Source organism: Hipposideros armiger, unplaced genomic scaffold (assembly GCF_001890085.2).
Source record: "Hipposideros armiger isolate ML-2016 unplaced genomic scaffold, ASM189008v1 scaffold_158, whole genome shotgun sequence".
Taxonomy (NCBI): Eukaryota; Metazoa; Chordata; class Mammalia; order Chiroptera; family Hipposideridae; genus Hipposideros; species Hipposideros armiger.
Genome location: NW_017731508.1, coordinates 2,561,814 through 2,580,386, shown reverse-complemented (window position 1 = coordinate 2,580,386; position 18,573 = coordinate 2,561,814). Strand labels below are relative to the sequence as shown.

At 39.5% G+C, this 18,573-nt stretch overlaps 1 protein-coding gene across 17 annotated transcripts in view; it reads left to right on the top strand.

The window, feature by feature from the left end:
* Window positions 1-18,573, top strand: part of MITF (melanocyte inducing transcription factor) — a 275,417-nt gene that overhangs the window by 214,287 nt on the left and 42,557 nt on the right. For 11 of the 17 annotated variants that reach the window (XM_019651338.1, XM_019651329.1, XM_019651337.1 and 8 more), the window contains 4 exons: window positions 2,618-2,735; window positions 5,231-5,305; window positions 10,009-10,084; window positions 13,869-14,016. In XM_019651338.1, coding sequence (XP_019506883.1) covers window positions 2,618-2,735; window positions 5,231-5,305; window positions 10,009-10,084; window positions 13,869-14,016 — 417 coding nt within the window. Of the gene's footprint in view, window positions 1-2,617; window positions 2,736-5,230; window positions 5,306-10,008; window positions 10,085-13,868; window positions 14,017-17,780; window positions 18,191-18,274; window positions 18,510-18,573 lie in introns of those variants that run through there. The other 6 variants (XM_019651330.1, XM_019651333.1, XM_019651344.1 and 3 more) reach the window with 3 other exon arrangements.

The following is an 18,573-nucleotide window of genomic DNA, read 5'->3' as shown; positions in this document are numbered from 1 at the left end:
TTCTTCAGAAAAATGTTATGGCAGGCGTTATGCTGCCAGTTCGTGATGGGCAAGGATTGGAAAAGCAGCCAAAGCTAGACATTTTTTAGAGAACTAGATAGAGGGTTATAAGGTGCTTTTTTGACTGGAAGTAATGATGTCTGACCTCAGTGGATAAGATAAGGCATCTTGTTACAGAGGTTAAGTCCTCTCCCTTCTCAGTGGGCGCTGTCAGTTCATTCCAATCACAGCCATCTTCTCTTAAGTTTGTAGCCCCCTCCCCCACCTGCTTTTCTCTGGGTCGCCCCCAGTCTTGCTCTCTGCCTCCCCCCCCTCCCCCACCTGCTCATCCATCTGTCTTTCCACCTCTGTTCCCTCTGCCCACGTGTGGCTCTCTTCCTGTTTCCACCCCACCGTGTCTGTCTCAGTCTCATTCTCAGTTTTTTATCCCTCCCTCTCTCCCTCCCTCCCTCTCTCCCTCTCTCCCTCTCTCTCCCTCTCTCTCCCTCTCTCTCCCTCTCTCTCTCTCTCAGTCTACATTTATTAAGTATATGTACACATATCATCTTCCTTTAGAATATGGTTAGAAAATAGTTCTTGTCCTGGAGAAACTTACAATGAGATGTCTGTCCAAAGTAGATCCACTGATGACTTAGGGGATTTTTTTAAAGCTAGCTGCACATGTCACTTGCCTATTCCCTAACAAATCATAATCATAACACACTAGCATGTTTTGCCTACAATTTCCATTTGAAGACATGATAGCTATGATTTGTATTTTTCAAGCTATGGGAATAATCTTTTTAGCTTGTACTGAACTTTGAAGTCATGTTCTTGGTGTATTAATACCCAATAGTTTTCCCAAACTGAAACTTCAGAAAAATAGGAGAATAAATCTGTGGACTCGGGGGGGGGGGGCGGTTATGAGATGTCATAGCACCTTTATAATTTCCACTGTCTCCTCACAGTGCTGTATTGAGACATTTTAGCACCTTTCACTCTGCATGTTAAGCTGGACACAAATAAAACTAAACACACACAGGGCAGAGCTGACCCTAAGAAGATGACCTGTTTCCAATAAAACAGCTTCATGAAATGACAGCTAATAATCAGTCACTTTTTTGTCAGTTTCTTAGCTAGAGGGCCCTGAAATATGGTTTAAGGGCATTTTAAATTAACACAATGCATTGTTTACTCATAGATGCATTTGTGTTGTAGGATACGTGTATTACATTTTACATATTATTAATCCTTCCTTCAACAAGGAGCAGAAGACTGAGTGGAAAAAAGACAGGTGCCTGCTGAGCTGCCTGTCCTCCCTGCCCCCAACCCAGTCATGGCAGAGCAAGTGTCATGTTAACCTGTCAGGAAGAGTCTTCTGTGTACAGCTCTTCTCAGCTCTTTAGCTTGGGGTTCAGAGTATTTATTTAGAAGTCATGGTAGGAATAGATGTCTGATGGCTACCAATGCAAGGAAACACATTTGATTCTATGTTTATTTTGTGGGATATTTTCATCTCTATGTTAGTGGCTACTTGAGAGAATGAAAGGTAGATATTGAAGTACAATCTTTACTCCGCTTGGTCACTAAACATTTTTATCACACTTAAATACTATCTAAATTGCATTTCTCAAATGTAGAGTGCAATTCAGAGCGTGAAGCAAGAAAGGGAAGGGCTAAGTGATACAAAGTCATACCCAGTGATAACAGTTATAGGAATTGAATTAAGCTGCAAATGGGAAGTTTTGTGGCAGAAGTTGTAGTACAGTCACGTAACTGTGTCCCCGTAGTTAATACTTAGAACTTTATTTCAGGGAGTGGGAAGAAGAAATGTCTTGGATCTCTTAGGTCCACAAAAATGGGCACATCAAACTCCTGCCATGAACTAGTTACAGGGAAATGCACATACAACAAAAGGAACTCAATGCTGGGAAAAAATAATGTCACTACTTTAAAATATTTAATTCAGAACTAGCGAAAACCACTCTTAAGCTAATTTGAGGAAGCTAAATGCTTTTTTTCTTTTGTGTGTGTGTGTGTGTCAACTTTTATTCTTTTGTTAAAGTCAGTTAGCTCCCTCTCGTGGCTTTGTGGAAGATTTCAGTTTCAAGGAAGAAAGCTTTTCTTTAGCAATAGGAAGCCATTTCTTTTTCAATGAGAAAACACTTTTCATTGCTTTTCCTTATGAAAGGAAGAGAGAGGAAAAGAGGGAAGGAAGAAAATTGACTTTGATGACAACACCCGATTGGGGGAAAACATCGTGCTGTATAAAACCCTATTTTACAGTGATAACCAATGTTTACTGAACCTCTACTATATGCTACTAGATGTGCTAGGTGATGAGCTCACTATGTTATTCATTGTGTCCGCCCTCAGAATAAACCTGTCGGCTGGGTAGAGTAGCCATGTGTGGGTGTGAGATTCCACATCCTTTCCTCTTAAGAGGAAACTAGCGAAGGAGAACATGTATCTGTGAGTGAATAAAAAGGTAAACATTTCTTGTTTTCTGACTTTAACACATTACTTTCTACATCCAACCATTTCCTTTAAATAAAGTCTGGACTAGGAGATGGGCTTCAGCTGAATCACTTAGGCATTGCTCAACAGCTCATTTGTGTTATTGTTTTTCTCTCTCCAGTTACCTGTGTCCGGAAACTTGATTGACCTTTATGGCAATCAAGGACTGCCACCCCCAGGCCTCACCATCAGCAACTCCTGTCCCGCCAACCTTCCCAACATCAAAAGGGAGCTCACAGGTAAATACCTAGCAAATGTGCCACTTACTGAGGATTTCCTGTTAGTTTTCTAATAAGCAAAGTTTCTAAAATAGTCACCTCCAGACTATTTCCAACTCACAGACGTAGGGCTATGCAGTGGTTAAAACATTGATAAGTATTTTAAGATGGAGTATTTATACTTGAACATACTGATTTCCAGAATTTCTTGAGATACCAGGAATCGGGCCACCATTACTCTAAGACACCATTCTTCCAGACACCCATCTTTGTATCTAGACTGCTGTCCCCCTGGGGTAAGGGCAGCAGAAACACTTTTCAGTTGTAAAATGTTTCCACCCAGTCTGGTGTTTATGGTACTTGCCAAGTCCCTAGAGGCATTCAAGTCTGAGAGTCCTGGTCTGACTTTTCCTTTGATAGTCAAGCCCACAGTTGGGATGGGGTAAGAATATATTTCTTGCATCTTCAGACACCTCCTGTTATTTTTGTTGTATCAGGTGCAAAAGATTTATTACACAGAGTAAAAAATAAATTATAAAATGGAGCAATGGGTATTGTTTTTTCTTGAGGCAAGTGTGTAATTACCTATTTCACCATTTTGTTTAACGCTTTAGGGAAGGCATTTGGCCATTAAAACATGCTGCAGCTACATTAGAACTGGCATTCTGCCATGCTGAGTTTTATGGTCCTCACATCATCCCCTTTTGATTATTTGGTCCTTGCATCCTGCAGGATTGAGTGAACAGACTGAGACTATAGAATATACATTTGCTGCAAAACAATTTCTGTCCTGTTCAAGATTGTCTTTTAAAAAATTCTTCAGAAAATTGTGTCAGGAGAAAGACATTGTAAAAAAATCTTTGATTTGGGTTAAAAAATATAAGTAATTAATGAATACATAGAAGCCATCAAAAGCCAACAAATAAATAGATACCCTACCAGGAAGGAAAAGCACCATGAAGTCTTAGAAAATACTGCTCAATGAGATCTATATTAAATAATGATAAAATATGATTAGAGTGACATGAATAAAATTCTTACTACTTGAGTGCAAAGTAAAGTTTTCAATTATGTGTATGATATTTTCCTTCAAAAACAAAGAAAACAACAGAAGCAAGGGTGGGGAGTGGGAGAAATGGGTGAAGGGGGTATAAATTTATTAAATTAAAAAAGTAACAGATAGGGCCGGCTGAGTGGCTCAGTTGGTTAAAAGCTCGCTCAAGAGTTTGAGCTCTGAGCAACAGCGGTTTGATTCCTGGCCCAAGCTGAGCTGCTACTGAGCTGCCAACAGGTGGCAGGATGGATGGCTCAGCTAAAAAAAAAAAAAATAGCAGATATAATGGACAATACACTTCTAGAGTCACTGGTATCTTAGGAAATGATCCATCAAGAGAGGACAAGGGTAAAATGCCAGGAAAAGGAGAAAATGGACAGGAATTGAGGTTCTGACCACTTACAGCTCAAAGGCAGCATGAGGCAGCCAGAAGAAAACAGGCTTAGGAGTCAGCAGACCTGACCTGCAGGTGGGGTCGGCAAATTGTTTCTGTTAGTCGGTTTCCCATCTGCAGTAGGGTCCGGTCAGGAAGCAGAAACCACACAGTGATTTGAATGGGGAAAGTTTAAAACAAGTTTTCGTTAACCACATACAGGCAATCAGCTACTAAGAGAGGATAAAGACTAACGGGTACCCCGAGACTGCAGGAGAGTACCAAACTTGGGAGAGAACCCTCCTTCTCAAGGCCCAGTGTGCAGCCTCAGTGGGGAGGATATGGTAACAGCCCACTAGATGGCCAAGGTCACTGGGTAGCCTTGGCCAGAGCTGGTCCACACTTGGGGAGTGAGGTTGACAAGCAGAGAACCATGGGGTGGGACCGGCAAGCTGAAAACAAAAAACAAAAGGAAACAAACAAAAAAATGAAGATGCTGGATTGGTGGATATGTAAATAAAAGTTGCCTGTCATGCTATGTGAGGAAGAAAGCAGAAGATGATTTTGATTGACCTTCCCAATTGAAACACTTTAGCTTCTGAATTATGTGTGCGTGTGTATATATACATATATATATATATACACACACACACATATGATAAGCATATATACATATATTTGCTTCACTGGCTGTGTTTCCATGTCAGTGTGTTACAAAGGCATCAAAGAAAAATTGAAAAGTTCTATTGCCTGAAAAGAAAATTGACTCTTGATAATAGATTATTAACAGCAAATTTCCATAGTTTTCTAGTTATTTTTTTCTTGTTAATACCTGTATGTTTACAGTGGTCAGACATACTTGTTACTCTTCTTTTACCATCTTGCAGAAGCCAAGTTTTTGCATTTATTTGATATATATTGCTATTGGAAAAATGCAAGCTTTTTAAAAGTCATAAGTTAAAAAAACCCATTTATTTAGAATCAAGTCAGATAAACTTCCATATATTTAGCAAATGAAATGTTTTGTAGTTTACGTTATTGTGTGCCTTGAACAGTTCCAACTTCTAATTACTTCATTCACGTGCACAGCGTGTATTTTTCCCACAGAGTCTGAAGCGAGAGCATTGGCTAAAGAGAGGCAAAAAAAGGACAATCACAACTTGAGTAAGTTGCTTTATGTTCGTGGGATTTGACATTGGACTTGATGTTCCTCCTTAAATCAAAAGTTTTCCAGAAATTTTAGAGGGAAATTGCTTTCTATAGCTTTTAAAGGTACATTTTGTGGAGAAAATTGTTTTTCAGAGAAACCAAGGTATATATTCTTCCCATGTTTTATCTCAGATCAAACTGAAATTTTTTTCAGTATCCTGAGAACTATTTCTTTTCCTTGTTTATAGTAATGGTTTTGTGTGCATGTGTGTATGTGTGTGAGAGAGGGACAACTACCCAATAATAAGTGTTGCTCACACTGGAACTTATTAACAAAAGGGGGTTATGGGATTACTTTCTCCAGTGAGATTTGGGGAAAAAAAATGATAAAACATCTGGAGGGGAGTCAGTCAGTGGGTGAGGTAGCCTCCTAAATTTCTCACTTTAACTGTGATTTTAAAAAAAGATCTCCTAACACTTACAATTATTTTTTATGTATTTAATTTACTCTTGATCAAATCTTTAAGCTATTTCTATAAAAACTTAAGATTTTTGTTTTATAAAGTAACAAAGGCTGCACGGTTAAAATAAAAGGATGGGCTTGGAGGTAGGAAATAGTTTGCGTGTATATGTGAATTTCTCATCTCATAGCCTCCTGTCCTCTTTTTCCTAAATTGATTTTTAAGAACATGAGTTATGTATAAATACTTTGTCCTTATAAAAATTATAGAATAAGGCAAAAGTTCTCCTCTAATCATAGGAATGATCCTTTTTTTTTCCAATTTGCTGTTGGTCTTCCCAGCCTCTTTTCATGTATTTCAGAATACACACACATGCACACAGAGAATAAAAAGCATTGTTTCGTTCAGGATTTAACACAAGCAGTATCATATTGTCCGTATTTGTTGCTTCTTGCTTTTTTACTCAACAGTATATCCTGAAGACTTTTTGCTGTTAATAATCTAGATCCATCCACTTTTTAAAAACTGTTGCATAATATTCCACAGTATGACTGTGTAATTTTAGTAACCCACGTACAGCTAAGCATTTATTTTGGTTCTAGTTTTTCCCTGTTAGAAACAATGCCACAGTGAACATTTGTGTATATGCCTCGNGGGGGAGTTGTGGGGGAGTTCGTTTCTCCAGGTTAGGTACTGAGAAATGGACTTGCTGTATACCAGAGGGGGTGAATTTTTTTCTTTTAATAGATATTGCCCTTCCCAGTTCCCATTTCAGAGGTGAGAAACTTTCCTCATCTCTTAAACAAAAGATTTGAATTAATATTTCTAAGGTTTCCTCTAGCTTCCAAGTAATTTTACTCTTAGATATTTTATCTTTTTAAAATAACTTAGAAATAAGATAGTTAGGCATATTCTATAATAAATCTTGTCAAAAACAATATTTACCTTTACTTAGGCACCTAATCTCTCAAGTTCATGGTTGCCAGTAAAGTACAAACATGATTAGCTCAAACTCTGAGGGCTACAAAACAATCCTAAAACCTCATCTAACCATTGGAAATTAGGACTCAAGTAGTGCCCGTTGGCATAGCTCTTCCTCTTCTAGGAATTTATCTTGTAAGAGAACTTGCCAAAATGCACAAAAGAACACATTCATTTATTCACTCATAACTATCCGTGGAGCTCCCATTATGTGCAAGGCACTTTTCTATAGAAGTGAACCAGACAGACAGGTTTCTCATCCCTATAAGCTTACATTCGAGTTGGGGCAGACAGAACAGATGAGCAAACAAATACATTAAGTTGGCGTTTCAGCATAAGATAAGTGTTATGTTAGGAATGAAATGTACATGTAAGCCTTGACAAAAATATTCCTTATGCCATTGAAAAAGAGCGAGAACTTGGAAAGAGTCTATTCATTAGTAGAGGATTTGTAAATAAATTATGGCACCTCCATTAAGGGATACTCAGTGGCTCTTAAGAATAGGATTGGTCTGTTTCACCTGACTTAGATGATACCTACAATATATTACTGAGTGGCAAGAGCAAGTGACAGAATAACATGTATACTGTCCCATTACATAAAAAGAACATACTGTATCGGGATGTGTGTGTGTGTGTGTGTGTGTGTGTGTGTGTGTGTGTGTAGCACTTGGAGAAGACCTAGGAGTCACCCTTATCATTATCAGTTTCCTTAGGCATATAGGTATTCAGTGGTGTAAAGAGGTGGCTTTTACCTTTTCCTTTACACTTTTATATGCTTTGCAATTTTTTACAAGCTTATATCACTTGAATAGTAAAAATAATTGGGGCAGGAAGGCACTGAATTAAATATAAAATGTGGTACATCTAAATGTTGACAGCGAGCGATGTCAATAATATGCTGTTAAGTGAGAAAATAGAGATGCAGAATCATTTTTAGTGATTATTGTACTGTAACTATCAATCTTTATTTAATACAGAGTTACTGAGGGCCTACTATGTGTTAGGTTCATATGGGTGCTTGGAATGCATCGATGAACAAACACATATATACATATCTACATGCATAAAGTATGCAGACAGTAGATGGTAGAAAGTTCTATGAGGAGACAAAGTGCAGCCAAGGGGATAGACACGGGAGGGGATGGTTCAGATTTAAATAGGGTGGGCAGGGGAGACTAATAGGTCAATTTGAGTCCCTACCTCAGAGAGGTGATGGCAGAGCCATTCAGGTATTTGAGGGAGAGTGTCCGGTCAGGGGTAACAGCAGTATGAATTCCCAAAGTGGGGAGTCTGTGAGGTTTGGTTGAGGAATAGCAAGAAATTATGGGGTGAAAGGGGGAACACAGATGAGTCACGATAGAAGATGTGGTCAGAGTGGGAGACGAGTGGAAAATTAGGTCAAAGGGATGCTTGAAGGATGCCTTGAGGACCTGGCTTTTTCTGGGTGAGATGGGAAGTGATTGCAGGATTTTCAGCAAAGGTTTGGCACGCTCGGAGTTATGTTTTAACAGGATCCCTGTGGCTGGTGTGTTCTAGGTGGACCAAAGGGGTAGGGGGTGGTGGGCATGGGGAAGCACAGGTACCACTTAATAGGGTTGCAGCATCCCAAGCAAGAAGTGATGGTGGCTTATATCAGAGAGCAGTGGAGGTTGGAAGTGGACAGATTCTGGACATATTTGAGGGTAGAGCCAAAAGATTTTATTATGGAAGAAGTAAGAAAACATGTCATGCTTCTGAGTTTTGGAGGTTAGCTAGAAGATCAGAGGTCCAGAAATTCTTTCTTCAGAACCATTGAGTATCTATCACTTACTATTTCTATTTTATAAAACTCTAATGAGAAGACAGTAATATATATTAACTAATTTAATCTTAGAAATAATCACTCAGCTTAAAAAATGCAATATATATTAGGAAAATAGTGAATATTATTATTTAAGTGGGTCAAATATAAGTATGTATTAATTTATACAAAATAATTTAATAATAATAAAATATGTATAGGATAATCATATGTTTAACATAAAATGTTAACATTTTTAATTCAACTTACTAGACCTTACATTATTTGGAATTTATTTTTGCCAGGCTACAGGCAAATTAGAAACATTTATTAACTCATATGCTTTACTATCTCCACGCCTGCCCCCCTTCGCCCCACCCCCACCCCGAAGATGATAATTTAGTTGGACACACAGCTGGATTTATAAGAGGGGAATGCTGTTAGGATGCACGGTGTGGTTAAGGCTGCTGCACTTAATTTCTCAGGTGTGTTACCAGTCTGGCAGTCCCTGGTCACATCTGCCTTTCGGGCCCTTGGAATGTGGCTTGTCCACATTGTGATGTGCTGTATGTGTTAAATGCACGCTGGGTTTCAAACATTTAGTATGAAGGAGAATGTAAATATTGAATTGATAACTTTTTATATTGATTACATGTTGAAATGATAATATTTTGGATATATTGGGTTTAATAAAATACTAAAGTAAATTTCACCTCTTTCTTTTTACTTTTCTAACATGGCTACTAGAAAATTTTTAATTACATATGTAACTCACGTTACGTTTCTATTGGGCAGCTCTGGGCCAGAGCAAGGATTTTTGTATGGCCTGTGGACTAAGAATGTTTTTTGCATTTTTAAAAGGTTAAAAAAGTCACAACAAGAATACAGTTTGGAATATGTGAAAAATATATAAAATCCAAATTTTAGCATCCAGTGCTTCTTGTTAGTAGACTTGCACTGCAAAAAATATATACACGGTTAATATTATCACATTTTGACTTTTGTCAATGAATACTTTGTGGGAATCTGTTTTCTCTCTTGTTATGTAAGTGCCTACATAATAGCCTCAGTTTTTGTCTCAATTTAGCCCGCAGAGCCGGAAATACTCACTACCTGGCCCTTTGCAGGAAGTTGGCCGCCCCAGTCTGAGGGTCAAGGCTGAGTTCGGGCCATTCCCGCCAACTGCTTGGTGTCCTCCTCAGGTCCCTAATATCTCCAAAGCGGTTTTGTCATTTGTAACTGAGGATAGTAATTCTAATTTCAGGGTTGTTATAGGTTCAAATGAGAAACTGTATATCTCAGAGCTTTGGACATGATAGAAGGTAGCTCTTTTTTAAAAGTGGTTTAATCTCAGTACCAAAACCCTGTGAAAACAGAAATACAGGTTTACATGGTCCTGTTGGTGAAGTTGATACATGCTTGCCTTTAATGAGCTGTGTTAATGCAAACGTGGCACTATTACTAATGGTCCTTTCTGTGCTCTTTTCTTGAAGTTGAACGAAGAAGAAGATTTAACATAAATGACCGCATTAAAGAGCTAGGTACTTTGATTCCCAAGTCAAATGATCCGTGAGTACAATTGCGCGTTAATCTGCATCATATATTTTTTTGTGCCTTAATGTTTTTTCATATGTTGCAAAAGTGCACAGTTACAAAAACTAGTGTAAAGAAGTCCCCCTTCTCTCTTTGGCTTCATTCTTAAATACTTCTTACACCTTCCTTTGATTAGTCTCATCAAACTAAAATTTTGAGAGAAGTAAACTGAATTACACAAAAGGATGATTAGACATGAGATATTTAGCTTTGAGTGAGAGGAGGTAGCTTTCTGAAATCTGAGAATCCTTGGCAAATAAACACTTAGCTGCTAAAAAAAAAATATTTTAACAGTTCATGCAGGACAGATTTCAGTAGCTGTTAAAGCAAGATTTGTTGACTATTCTTCAAATTGTACAACGTTTCTAGGCTCTGAGAGCTGATATTGGAGACTTCAAGTTTAACAATACTTACCAACCAATTGTTTTTTGCATATTCTATGTATGTTTTACCCTTCTAGAAAACAAGTAATTTTTAATCCTCTTCTAAGTACAGGTCAGACAATTTGGGATTTCGGCTTTCAGTCTACCTCTCATCATCCCTTTTCAGAGACAACAGTTGTAAAGATAATTTTCCTGCTAGCAACATCAGCAAATAGGACAACAAATACACGATTTTTATCCATTAGAAATTGGCCCATTTGAAGTTAAGGGGCTAGAGGATCTATACACTTTAATGGCTCCCACAGGCATTCTATGAAATTAGCCTGTGAATATGACCTTTTAGCTACCTAATAAAATGTAAAGATGAAATCAAGCATTATTCATGCAAGGCTTATTAAATTTGCTATTCACATTATTGTCAGGGAATTTGTGACAAAATAAAATAAAACCATTGCCCATTGTAAAGTGGTTCTGATTAATGTTCAAGCACAATTTCCATCATCAACATTTTGCTTTCCCAGGTTTTTCAAGGAAAGCCATTTTGAAACTCAAAACATTCAAATTCTCTGTTCTGCAGCACAAATTTATCCTACTTAGGGGCTGTGACCTTCATTTCCTATAGTCAGTCTTGCATGATAGTTGAAATTGAATTCCCATTTTCCTGTTCTTTATCAGCTCTCACTTTTTAGCATATTCTTTTAAACTGTAGCATGTGAATATCTTTAGCAACATATTATGCAATTATAGGGCTGGAGTGAAAGCCTCTATTTGCATATCTTCTTTCTCCATTGTATTAGAACACTTACGTGTTTATAATCTGAACTGATAATGATCTTTAATTGTAGGTATTGTTTTAAGGTAAAATGGACTATAATCTATTATGGGGTTTTCCCATACCAGGTTTCTGGAACAGACTCTGGGACTGCTGTAGAGACACAGACTAGCTGACGAGGGTCTCAGCCCCATACTCTCTCCTTCCCTAGCACAGCTCTGCTTTTGTTGATGTATGTATTAGAGATCTGTGTTCGCTTCTGTATGAAAAGAAGGGCCTTTCTCATTACAAAAAAAAAAAAAAAAGTTTATAAACCCTTCGTTTAAGCCCAGAAGCATAATTAATTGGTTGGGTCTCCCAAGGAAGCAAAACCCAAGATAATTGGTTGAAATAGTCACTTCTTAAAAACTGAGTAGGCGCATGCCCGTTTCAGTAACCGGTGTCTCACCTTACCGGTTTCCTTAAGGCGTCTATCATAATAGTTACTTTCTCTCCGGCTGCTGACCTTTCTGATTCTTTGATCTTAGCCCTGAACATTAAGCAGGTTGGCTCTATGCTCAGTCTGAGTATCTCAGGACACCTCCTGGGTTGCTGTCTTTGGCTTCAGACCCCAGAGATCAACCCCCAGGAATTCTTCTGGGGCTGTACCTCTGCCTCTCCTGGGAGAGAACTTCTGTTTTGTTCTTCATCTAATCCATATGAGGATCAATTACTTGATGGCTTTTGTTAATGGCCCTCCTCCATTCACATGTCCCACCTGACACTTGCATCTGCTTTTAGTAGCTATAGATTATGGTTTAGGAGGTTTTCCATACATTAAATTGTTTTTGTTTTCATCATTATCAGTCATTATCATCATGATTATTGTCTGTAAAAGGGCTCAGATTAATTTAAAGGCTATAGAAGTATCACTTATGTAATTATAATTACATTAATTATTTTTCTGGAGTGCTCTTAAATTTTTCAACTCTCTTTTACGTACATTTTAATGGCATTTTTAATTTTCTCACATATGAATACATTAAAGCTATAGTTAAGACATGTTAGTTAGTATAAGATCAGGCAGTCAGGAATTCCCTGGTAAACTGAGCAAAGATAAGAAAAAACTGGCAATTCCTTAAACTAGCCATTCCTTCAAAATTATAGGGTAAACTTCCTCATACTGGAACAGAGACATCAATCATGCCCCAGAGCAACAAAGCCATTTTGGAGGACTTTAGAAAGGCTGAGCAACAGAGCAAATCCGATAAACCCCTTAATAACAAGCACCACCAGTATTTCAACATTCCCCCGGCCAGGCAGAAAAAACAGTATAAAACTCTAGCCTTTTACCCTAGCTAGTGGGCATCCCATTTTCTGGGTACCCCTTCCCGCTCGGGAGCTGTAACCTTTCTCTTGCTTCAATAAAACTGTCCTCTGCTACAAACTCTACCTCTCTGGTCCATGTCTCCATTCTTTGGCTTCACGAGACTACGATCCCGGCACAAGAAATATCCTACATCATAGTGATTAAAAACCGAGAGGCACAGAGCTCAGGCTGCCTGGGTTTGGATTCCAAAACAGTCCCTTACGAGATGTCAGACCTTGGGGAAGATACTTTGGTGCTTATGCTTCATTTTTCTCATCTGTTAAAAAAAAGGGGGGGAGGTTCAGAATATTTCTGCCTAATCTAGTTGTTTTGAGGACTCAGTCACATAAGCGGAAAAACAGTATGTGGGCATGGAGTCTGGAGCCAGATAATCAAGGCTTCCTGGAGCTGCCACTTCCCAGCTGTGTTACCTTGGGCAAATTACTTACCATTTCTGTGCCTTAGTTTTCGAATCTGTAAAATGAGGGTAATATTAATGCCTACCCACTGAGGTTGATATAATTAAATGAGCTATAAAATACTTGTAGAAATATTTGGCACATAGTAAATGCTATTTAAAGATAGCAATTATAATTACATTACGCCCTTTAACAAGTGTTTGCTCCATTATTTGAATTGCATTCTAAACTTTTCACAGCATATTGATAAAAGTACCTCCTTTGATTCCAATAACGTATCTAGGAGGCTGCTCCTATAAGTGTACTATCACCATTTTATACATGAGGAAATGAAAACAGAGAGAAGTTAGATAACCTGCCCATGAAAATCCATGCTAAAATCCAAGGATGCCGCTTCTGTGCCATACACAGTCGAGTAGTGAGAACTCACGGAACTTTTTTACCACAGCTTTTTCCGTCTGTCTGAGTTAGTTTTTATAGCCGTAGAAAGCCAAAACTATTTAATATAGTGTTAAGAACATTGACTTTGCAATCACAGACATAGACTAGGTCCCGACTCCACCTTATAGGAGCCCCATGATGCGCAGCAATTTCCATCAACAGTCTGTTTCAGCTCGTGCGCAGCGTCCCTCCCTTTCCGGGGGCTCATCTGGGTTAAGTAAGATCCTGCGTAAGATGCGGGGGGCCAGTGTCCAGCACGTGGCAAGAACTCACTGAGGGATACCTATTACCTACTTATAATTGTTATCACGTCTTCAGAAGCTGAATGCTCTGAATATTGAGCTTTCATTGCACTTCAAACCATACAAAAGTCTGTTTCCTTCCATTTTCTTCACAGAGACATGCGCTGGAACAAGGGAACCATTTTGAAAGCATCTGTGGACTATATCCGAAAATTACAACGAGAACAGCAACGCACAAAGGAACTGGAAAACCGACAGAAGAAGCTGGAGCACGCCAACCGGCATTTGTTGCTCAGGATACAGGTACGTGCTGTGTCACGTTTACTACATGTCCCTGACTTGAAGGGGAGAAGAAAGGCTAAAACGAGCCACGAGGGAGCAGACCGACGGGATCCTAATGCAGCCGATACTCGTTATTCGTGAGTTTCCTGTTTGGATATGCCTCCTCGGAAGCATCCACTTGTAATCCCAGATCGGTGTGTGGCTCTGCATGGTCATTGTCTGCGTGTGCAGAGCAGCACACGCAGCGAGCCTGGGACACTCGTTCTCGGGTAAGGCGGAACTGGGTGACGCTCTGCCTTCCTGTTTCAGCGCACACTGTAAACTAGTGTCCTTTCTGCAGTTTGTTTCGTGCCATGTTTTTCACGCTTTTGTGGCGTTTGTGGGTGTTTTTGCTGTTTAAAGTGGCCTCTAAGCCCACGTGTTGTGTAGCGTTTGCTCTGAGAAGCAGGAGAAGGCTGTGATGTGCCTTAGGGAGAGAAGTGTTGTTCAGACCTGAGTTGTAGTGCTGGTGGCTATGACATCTACATTAATAAATCAACATTATGCATTAAATAAGGTGCCTTTAAACAGATACATGCATGAAGCAAGGTTATGTGATGACGATGTGACCAGAGGCTGGAGGGAGCCTAACCCTGTGTGTCCCCTAGGAACAGTGGACCAGCATTCCCTAACGCAGTGTTCAGGCACTTGGGAGAGCGTAACTGGCTTAGTCCATTTGTACTGCTACAGACTGGTGGCTTACACACCAAGCATGTATTTCTCTAGTTCTGGAGGCTGGGAAGTCCAAGATCAAGGCACAGGCAGATTCGGTGGGTGATCAGGGCCGCCTCTGAGTTCAGAGACAGCCATGTTGTTGTTGTGACCTCACGTGGTGGGATGGGCAGGGGAGCTCTCTGGGGTGCTTTTTAGAGCACTTATCCCATACATGAGGGTGCCACTCTCGTGACCTCATCACCTCCCAAAGCCCAGTCTCCAAACACTGGGGAATTAAGTTTCAGCATACGAATTTTGGGAGACACAGACTTCGAGTTCATAGCAATAATTACTGTGAATAATGAGAATTGACTGTAATTGTTAAATACAAAAATGCCTCAGTCTTGGGGGGTGGGGTGCAGTCCATGGTCAAAGCCCATGTTTATGGGGAGCTTGGGACACCCAGAGGATCTTTTCATCAAGATATAAATTCAAGAAATAGTACAGAGAATGAAGTTATGCCATATATTTATACTATATATTCTCACAGGGAGAAATATTACTTAATAATATGTAGAATTCATCTGCCATTTCATTTAGGGGGTGTATGTACCAGTGTAAGCATGGAATGGGGGAGTCCCTCTTTAGTGTCAGCTCCTGGTGCTCTTCTTAGGCTCTCTGCCTCTTACAGTGATGTAAAGACAATTGCCTCTGAAACTGTCTTGAAGAGAAAGAAAACCTGACCCTCTGCAAATGACCAAAGGAATTTGCAAGAGTAATTTTAATTGACTCGCTGACTTTGAATGCAGCCTACCAGTAAAAGTCACTGACACTGTACCTTCTTCTCCAGTAGACAGACTCACCTCTTAAAAGATTTTGCCATAGAGCCATGGTTGTGTTTCAGATTTCCAGTGCAACTATTTATGGAAGGCAATGCAAAGTGCGATGCTTCAGAGACCAGCAGGTTTCATCTAGTGGGGTTAGTCCCGGACACTGAACTTACTTAACAGAGTAATTCGTTGGTAATAATGGTGTCCGACCTTTTGCATGCCCCACAACACAGGTGACATTTGTATATGCCACAGCTCTCATTGCACTGCGGTGATCTTCTGCCATGGGGCAGGGAGGCGAAGATGAAGATGGCTCTCCTCTAGGGGGTGCATTTTAGACTCTCAGCAGTGAAGTAGAGGTCAACTGAAACTGGAAAATCCTCCTTCCTTTTTCTCCCCGTTTTTGGCTTTTGTTGTTGTTACATGTTCCATCTCCAGGAAGCAGACACAGTCCTTCAATCTGTTGAACTTAGTATACCCTTTCATAAAAGCAGCTTGTACTAATGTGTTATTTCCTTATACAAATATTAAAATATATTAATTATTTTGAAAGAGAGGCTAGCTTTTGCTTTAAGGTTTTCAAATATGTCGATTTGTGCTAAATAGGAATATTGTGAAATGTGCGAATTGGAAATTCCATGGTGACGATATCTTGGGTTTCTTCCAGTGACAGTGAGGCACCTTTAGAACTTTTGCATATCATGGAAAACACTGTTAATTACGAAGGCTCTACAGTGCCGGGAGCCTGGATTCTCCAGATGAGAGCAGCACATTATTTAGAATCTAAGTGATGCTTTAGTCAGCTGATTAAATTTTAAATTAAATAACAAAAGATTAGAGTCAGATGTTTGCATCTCTTCATCTAACTTTTTTTAAAAAGACAAACTTCATGTGTGAGTTGCTGTTCTTATTAGCATGTTGGTGTAGATTGACAAGAGTGCATGCTTTCAGCTTGGACCTAAGTAAGGGCTTGCTTTCATTTCCATTCTAAGTGATGCATGGAAAAATTTTCACAGAAGAGCAAGCATGAAGCCTTAATATCATTGGAACTACCGTTTTATGAAACAGCCCAGGGCTTTAAAATGATGCCTGGGAGACTTGTGTTTCTGGGGATGTGTGAAGGAGCATGCAGAGACTTGGGCGACATCTCAGGCTCCTGCCTCTTACTTGTATTGCATCCAGAGCTTGCGGGTCAAACAACTTTTCCTATAGACTGAGCATGACTTTGGAACATGTATCTCTAGGCCCTTGGGCAGAGGTTGAGAGGCCTTGTCATGTTGGGGAGTACTTTCCCCTCTCTGATGAGGCAAGGTGACTTGCTTCAAATTTGTATTCTGTTATTAGCATATTACTGTATCACAAACATGGAAAGGATGACATTGGCATGGAGGTAGGATGCTTACTGGAGAGTCAGTTGGGGTCTCTGTGGTTCACTTTTCGAGGGGCCAGGGATCCTCAGGAAGGGAAGAGACGACATTGTGAGGTGCTGAAGTCTCTGACAGGAATTGAATGAGACAGCTTGAGCTGCCATAAAAAAACACCATAGACCAGGCGGCTTAAACAACAGAAATTATTTCCTCACAGTTCTCTGAAGGCTGGAAATCCAGTATCAAGGTGTAGACAGGGTTTGTTTCTCCTGAAACCACTCTTCTTGGCTTATAGATTACACCTTTTCCCTGTTTTCACATGGTCTTATGCATCCCTGCGTTCTGATCTCCTCTTCATATAAGGACACCAGTCCTATTGGATATTGGATTAGGGCCCACCCTAATTTAATCACCTCTTTAAAGGCTGTGTCTCCAAATACAGTCACATTCAGAGGTTCTGGAGATTAGGATTTCAACATATGAGATGGGAAGAAAGTGTAGGAAGGAATCATTCATCCTACAGAAAAGAGCTTTTTGGTGGAATTTTTTAAAGTTCCATTTCTCATGGTGAGATGGGCTAAATGCTGCTTCTCAAACCTCAGTTACTTGTGTAGACCCTTCACAACTTTGCCGTGACTACCTGAACTTTCTTAGTTCACGGCGCCCTTGGTGTCTTAGTTACTTTTTCACTGCGCCCCTAGACCATTTCTCTTCAGTCCCAACAATTTAGTAACCATTTAAAAATATAAAACATGTAAATTGAAAGACAAATAGCATTTGTATAGTATTGTTAAATAACCACAGTATGTACTAATGGGACTGTGTTGGAATCACATTGGACTACCACCCATTGTCCACGTTGATTTTCATGCAGGACTTATTTTTCTCATAACAGTCACCCCAATCCAGCTTTGCAGTGATACGATGTGATGGAAATGAATATAGCACAATCTAATGCTGAAACCGTGGACTCCCTTGAGTATGACAGTTCTCACAGTCGTATCGCCATTTATCTTGAAATTTTGAAATACCCACAGTGCCCTGTGAGTTCACTTAGCACCTCTGGAAACCTCAGCGTACAGTTTGGGGACCACAGAATGATATTATGTACTGAATATTTTCCTTTAATCACCTCACATTTTGAAATTTTATTTTTATATTTTCTAACTTATCCTCATTGTGAACACTAACATCTGTGAGAGACTGTCTCTATATTAAATACATAATAAAATCCATATACCACCTAAAAATCATCTCATTTACTACTAATAGTACTTATACTCTAAGAAATATGGCATTTATAATTTAAAAGAGCAAACAATTTTATTTGAATGTTTATTGTTTTCCCTCTAAGTGTCTGATTGTTTAATAGGCTTTATGTTTTTTCAGAACAGTTTTAGGCTTACAGCAACCTTGAGCAGAAGGTACCGAGTTCTCCCATTTACTTCTCGCCCCCACCTCGTGCACAGCTCAACCCTCTGTCTCCATCCCCCTCCAGACTGGTACCTTTGTTACATTAGTGAACCTGCTCTGATACATCATTGTCACCCCAACTGCCTGCTTTCGTTAGCGTTCACTCTTGGTGGTGTACATCCTGTGAGCTTGGACAAGTGCATAATGATAGGTATCCACCCTTATAGTGTCATCTGCAATAGTTTCAGTGCCCTGAAATCCGCTGTGCTCCATCT